The 6766-nt window shown below is 36.9% G+C and overlaps 1 protein-coding gene across 1 annotated transcript in view; it reads left to right on the top strand.

Moving 5' to 3' along the window:
- The window catches only part of STAP1 (signal transducing adaptor family member 1), a 63505-nt gene that overhangs the window by 34169 nt on the left and 22570 nt on the right, over positions 1 to 6766 (top strand). The window contains exons 4-5 of the mRNA XM_006874817.1: positions 2054 to 2110; positions 5569 to 5741. Of these exons, the coding sequence (XP_006874879.1) occupies positions 2054 to 2110; positions 5569 to 5741 (230 nt within the window). The remainder of the gene's footprint in view (positions 1 to 2053; positions 2111 to 5568; positions 5742 to 6766) is intronic.

The raw sequence follows: 6766 nt of genomic DNA, 5'->3' as shown, positions 1-6766 counted from the left end.
GACCCTGTATAGGGGTTCCGAGGGGGTAAATCTTTATGGGAGTAGAAAGCCTTATCTTTCTCCCCCAGAGCAGCTGGTAGTTTCGAACCGCTGACCTTAAGGTTCGCAGCCCGATTCGTAACCACTACACTACCAGAGCTCCTTGATTAACTTTAGTGGACATAAGTGTTCTAAGCATTTCACAAGTATTTATTGATTTAATATCATGGACTGTCTTAGAAAAGTACCATTTTTTTTCTTTTTTGAGATTTGTTCATTCGACAAATATTTATTGAGTATCTTTTATGACCACTAAATAGATGTCGGCTGATATTATTATTGCTAATAAAAATTGTTGTTGTTGTTAGGTGCCATCGAGTCGTAACCAACTCATAGCAACCTCATGCACAGAACGAAACACTTCCCGATCCTGGGCCAACCTCACTACTGTTCCCACGCTTGAGTCCATTGATGCTGCCACTTTGCAAATCCATTTCACTAGGGGTCTTCCCCTTTTTCTCTGACCCTCCACCTTACCAAACATGATATCCTTCTCCAGCAACTGGTCCCTCCTGACAATATGTCCTTAGTATGAGAGATGAAGTTTGGCTATCGTGGCCTCCAAGGAGCACTCTGGCTGCACCTCTTCCAAAACAGATTTGTTTGTTCTTTTGACAGCCCATGGCACTTTCAATATTCTCCTCTAACACCATAACTCAAAAGTATCAATTCTTCTACTGTCGTCCTTATTCACTGGCCAAACTTTGTCTCTCATACTTCGGACACATTGTCAGGAGGGAGCAGTCACTGGTGAAGGATATTATGTTTGGTAAGGTGGAGGGTCAGAGAAAAAGAGGAAGACCCCCAATGAGATGGATTGGTCAAGTGGCAGCATCGATGGACTCAAGCATGGCAATATTAGTGAGGCTGGCCCAGGATCAGGCAGTGTTTCTTTCTGCTGTGCATAGGGTCGCTATTGGTCAGTACTGACTTGATGGTACCTAACAACAACAACAACGGCATGAACTATATAGCTTATTCCTGGTTGTTCCTAATTTAACTTAGTCAATGTTAAGAACCACTAGTAAAGTAACAATGAATTGACATACTGCAAAAATGTTTGCTAACATTAAAAAAATTTTTTGAGTTAGGTAAATTTATACAATTTGACTTGTTTAGGAAAAAAACAGATTAAAGTTTGATACTTATCTTATTTAAAGGCAAATTATTTTATTTTATTGTTGAGACTAAACACAGCAAAATATACACAAATTCAACAATTTCTACATGTAAAATTCAGTTACACTGACTGTGTTCTTCAAGTTACACAACTGTTTTTACCTTTTTTTTTCTTGTGAGTTTTCCCTTCTCCGTTAACATAAAATCACTCCCCCTAAATTCCATGTCTGATATTTTAAATTGCTGTAGTCAGTTTGATCCCATACAGATAGACCTTAAAAGAGCATAATACTCAAGGCAGACATTTTTTCACTAGTTAAGATAATTGTTTGGTTTTAAAAAGACTTCAGGGTTTTTTCAAATGTAAAGTTTAAAAATTCCTTTAGGGCAATAGTTTTATCGGTTTATCCAGTTTCAATGGTTCCAGAAGATCTGGATTCCAGGATAATGTGAAATTCTGTTACACCCTTTTGTCCCTTTTAATCAGGATTTTTCTATAGAATCTTTGAACAAAATGTTCAGTAATGGTAGCCAGAGATCATCCATTTCTTTTGATCTCATGAAAGCCTTCTGTCTCATTATAAAAGAAAATAGTATTAAAACACTTCATAACAAATATACATTAATAATTCTAGAAAGAAGGAAAAGACATGTTATCTTACTTTCTGATTTTAAGTTATTTATAAAATTAAAATAGACTTTTTAAAGCAATATGCTTCAATAGAAGAATCTGAGCTTTGTCAATCTTACTGAATTTTGTTAGATTATATATGTTGAGCCACATAATACACATATGAAATTCCAAAGTTATGTGAAGTTAATAAAAGAATTAATATTCATAGTGATTTGAGTGTTTTGTTCGTTTTTTTTTACCTGTTTCTGTCTTCATTTTCAGACAGAGAACACAGAAAGTGGGGAAGAATGGAGAGGCTTTATTCTTACAGTAACAGAGGTAGGAAGGTCATTATTTTTGCTTCATTCATTCATTCAGCAAATATTTGCTGAATACCTAGTATATGTATGCATACTGAAAGAAGGTGACAATACACCAAATAAGGGACAATTTACTCATGTCATTTATATCCTTGTGGGGTTAGGGGCAAGGGAAAGAGAAAATAAAAAAGTAAGCAAATAAGATAATTTCATATTGTTATTAAGAAAATAAACAGAGCAATGTGTTAGAGAATAATAGGACAAACTAAGCTCATTTTTGGTCTGATTCTTGGGAACAGTGGTCCTTTGTGAATTTGATATTTGTAGCTTATGTAGCATCTTCTAAAATACCTTGTGATTCTTTTCCTATTCACTTCACATATATTTATAAAATGCTAACTGAGATGGATTTTCTAAATTCCATAGACAATAAAACAAGAGGTACCATCAAAATTTAAGTCACCTTTAAATATTTGTTTGATGAGCCTCAGAATTCGTTATGTGTTCAACTCTGTGGCATAAAATCAGTAAGATCTACTGCATATATTTAACTGTTGCAGCAAGATGCTATTTTAAATAAAGTCACTGTAGTAACTATGATGAGGTACTTTGATTGCCAGTCCCACAAAAAACACAATGATCAATAATACTTTAAAGACTATGAAAACCTTCCGTGTTTGTTTGTTGTTGTTGTTATGTTAGGTGCCATCGAGTTGGTACCGACTCAGAGCAACCCTATGCACAACAGAACAAAATAGTGCCTGGTCTTGGGCCAAACTCACAATTGTTGCCACGCTTGAGACCACTGATACTGCCACATTGCCAATCCATCTTGCTGGGGATCTTCCTCATAGTGACCCTGTATAGGGTTTCCAAGGGGCAGCTGGTGGGTTTGAACTGTGGACCTTGTGGTTTACAATCCATTGTTGATTCTAAAGCACCACACCTATTATTTGATAAACAATTTGTAGATCAGGAAACACACAACCTAAGCTGCATGTCTGAAAGATATGTAACAGCATCAAGGTTTTACAGTGAGAAGGGAACAGAGTCCAAAAAAGTCTGGGTGAGTTATTTGTTCAAAAGTACATTAAAATGTCCTTCAAAATTCTTTATTCTCAGAGATGTTAGTTTGCTTAAGAAGGCAAATGTCACAGGTCTGAGGGAATCAATCCCTGCCTAATGGGCTTTCAGATAACCAGGTGTCTGCTTGTCTAAAATGCAAGCGTTAGAAAGCAGGAACTGTTGATTATACATAAATGTATAGAAATAAACCCATTTCTATTTCTACAAGCTAAGGTACTTACTATCTTAAACTTTTTCCTATTAAATCACATGCTAGGTAGCAGCCATGCTCTTTTGGACTAGACATAAGAAACTCTTAGTTTTTAGCTTCCACAAGGCAGCTAAAACTAGTGGATATATGGTGGTGCATCTTCCTGATATATACAAATTATATTTGATGTTTTGGTCCAAAATTTCTTTTCCAATTTTTTTTGCCCTTGAGGTAAGAAAACAGAATATTATTTTATATTAAAATATGTATTGAGCTCTTGACCTTAGAAGCTTCTGAAGCAAGAAAGCCAAGTGAAGGAAGAAACGAATGTGCATGCTGACGCACAAAAGAAGAAGATGAGGCAGAAGTCCAAGTAAATGCTAGCGTGTGCAGCCACAGCAGCAGGAATATGGAATACACTGTTACAAGTTGACTACTTGCTACTATCTAGAACTTCTGGCTCAGTAGATCTAGAACTTTCACCGCCATTCGATGAATGCTGCAAACGTCTGAGACCCTTCTTGCTGTACCAGTTCAGTTCGTTTTAATCTTTATCCTGGAAATATGACATTATGGACTAGTTCTGTCCTCAGTTCTCACTTGTGGCTGAATGTATTATGTGTACAATAAATTATCTCTTCTGTCTTAGCTGAAGAATCAAAAAAAAGTATATATATATACATATATATATATATATAGTTGTTGTTGTTGTTGTTGTTAAGTGCTGTCAAGTTGGTTCTGACCCATAGCAACCTTGTAGAGCGACTGGTGAGCTTGAATCACTAACCTTGCAGTTCAAACCGACTTTGCAATCTAGTGCATTAACCCACAGCGCCACACTAGGACTCTCTCTCCACATATATAGATATAGGCTGTCTTTGGGTTTTGAATGTGATCCATTCCTAACTATGACTTTAAGAATTTGTAGGTAAATCCAAATAGATGAATAGGCTTCTTATTTAGCCTTACTTTAGTGTAAGAAAAGGCTGGGAAGCATTTCCAATGATTTAAAAGCTCCAGGTTCAGGAAGTGAAGGTTATTGTGAGTCAATCTTGTCAAAGTGAGGGCAAATTTACACACAACATTAAAGGCCAACTAAGAACTGTCAGTAAATCAGCAGTTTGTAATCTGAGGACTGCCTATATATTAGAGATGTGTTGTTAAGTACCATGGAGTCTATTCTGACTCAGAGTGACCTTATACAGGTTTTTGAGGAGCCGCTGGTAGGTTTGAACCACCGATCTAATGGTTCACAGTCCAGTGCTACAAAACAAAACTAATGTGAATTTTGAAGAGAAGATAAGTTGCTTTGCATTTTGTTCCCTATAAATGTTGTTTGTGGGTATGGTCTGTGTGTACATTCATATTGTGGTTTTAGGAGCACTTTAGTGGAAAAGTCTGAAAAGCATAGACTATAATTGAAAGAAGTGGGACTTTGCTTTTGAATCATAAATTTATGTTTGTCTTGGTTTCAAAATTTACTAGGTATGTGACCTTGGCTTTTCATTTAATCTGAGATTTTTTTTTTTCATTTGTAAAATATTGGTAACAATACCTATCTTATAGCCATGCTATGAGAATGTGAAATACCACATGTGGGACAAAACAGGTAATTAATAAGGATAAGCACTGGACTGCAAACCACAAGTTCAGCCATTTGAGCCCACCAGCCATTCCATGGGAGATAGATGAGGCTTTCTGCTTCTGCGACTATGCACAGCATCAGAAATCCTATACAGGGTTCTCTGGAGTCAGAACTGACTAGAAGACACTTAATAACAACAAGCTCTTTCATTAGGAGTCTTTGGGTGTTGCACATGGTTAAGCACTCTACTACTAACTGAAAGGTTGGCAGTTTGAACTCTCCCAGTGGTGCCTTTGGAGACAGGCCTGGTGATATGCTTCTGAAAATCACAGCCTTGAAAACCCTATGGAGCAGTTTTACTCTGCACATCTGAGGTCACCAAGAGTTGGGGTGGGGTACTCTGCTTTGGGAACAAACCCAAAAGAAGATCCTGTTTTACATTTTAGTTGGTTTAAAGGCAGATCTAAGACACCTACCCCAGACCAAGAACTTCCACTGGTGAGTGTACGAAATCATCTGTCAGGTAACAGAAGCTGGTTAGGGCTTGATCAGGTCCACCTTTGTTAATATCAGCAAATTATTTTGCTGTCTTTCTTGGTTATTCTTTTGTTTTCAGCTGTCAGTTCCTCAGCATGTGTCACTCCTACCTGGACAAGTAATTAGACTGCATGAAGTCCTAGAAAGGGAAAAGAAAAGGAGGATTGAGACAAAGCCGCTACCTAGTACATTTGTTGAAAACAAGCAGGAAACAATTGAAGATTACATGGGTGTACTGAACCCTATGCCAGCGTAAGTCCACAATGAATATGGTTTCTTCATTAGAGTGTTATATATTAATTGCTAGTTATCAAAGGAAGTTAGCCATTCAATAAGCTGTTTTAGGGATTGTATAACTCTGCATACATGCCACATTTCCTCCTCTCTATCATGATCAACAAAACATACATTTGAACTAACTCTCTTACCACAAAGGAAATCCCCTTCCACCCACATCTTTAGTACACATAAAAATTCTTTCCAGATCTCAAATCTAAATAAACACTGTTACAAAAAAGAAGGGAAAGATATTTTTCACTATTTAACTTTATGATTGACCATTTTTTCTATCAGAAAATTTTACCAAATTACTTAAAATATCGTGAAAGTTTATTCAGTTGACCAATCAACCAGTGGGTAATCACTCAACTTGTACTTTGAGGAAGACCCTATGTATGTGTAAGGTAGTGTTTGGAGGAATAAAACAGGCATAAAGCATGCCTCAGCAACATCCTATACATACTTTTGAAAAATGCTTATTAAGCCCCTCTCTCCTGGAATCATGGTTTCCTTGTTAATGAAACTTGTCTTGATATTATCTTTAATAGCAAGTTTTAATACCTAATCTACCTGTATTAAAATCACAGAAATGTGCCAGCCACCACTTTTAGCTAAAACCAGTGATAGTTGATGTACTGGTAGAACACATAAACTGCTTCTGTTTTCTCAATAAAAATGTAATGTGTTGTTAAGTGCCATCAAACCGGTCTGACTCACAGGGACCCTATCAGGGTTTCCAAGGAGTGGCTGATGGTTTTGAACCACCGACCTTGCATTTGGCAGTCTAGTGCTTATCCTGTGTACTAATTCTTGTTGCTGTTAAGTGCCGTCAAGCTGATTCCAACTCATAGCAACCCTCTGTACAGGGTTTCCAAGAAGCAGCTGGTTGGTTTGAACTACTTACCGTATGGTTAGCAGTCCAGTGTTTATCCTACAGCACCACACTAAGACTCCTGTATTAATTACAGATAAAGATTAAAATCATCTCATGTTATACT

This window comes from Chrysochloris asiatica, unplaced genomic scaffold, assembly GCF_000296735.1.
Source record: "Chrysochloris asiatica unplaced genomic scaffold, ChrAsi1.0 scaffold00303, whole genome shotgun sequence".
Lineage (NCBI taxonomy): Eukaryota > Metazoa > Chordata > Mammalia > Afrosoricida > Chrysochloridae > Chrysochloris > Chrysochloris asiatica.
The sequence above is the reverse complement of the archived record's forward strand: the minus strand, read 5'-3'. Positions and strand labels throughout refer to the sequence as shown.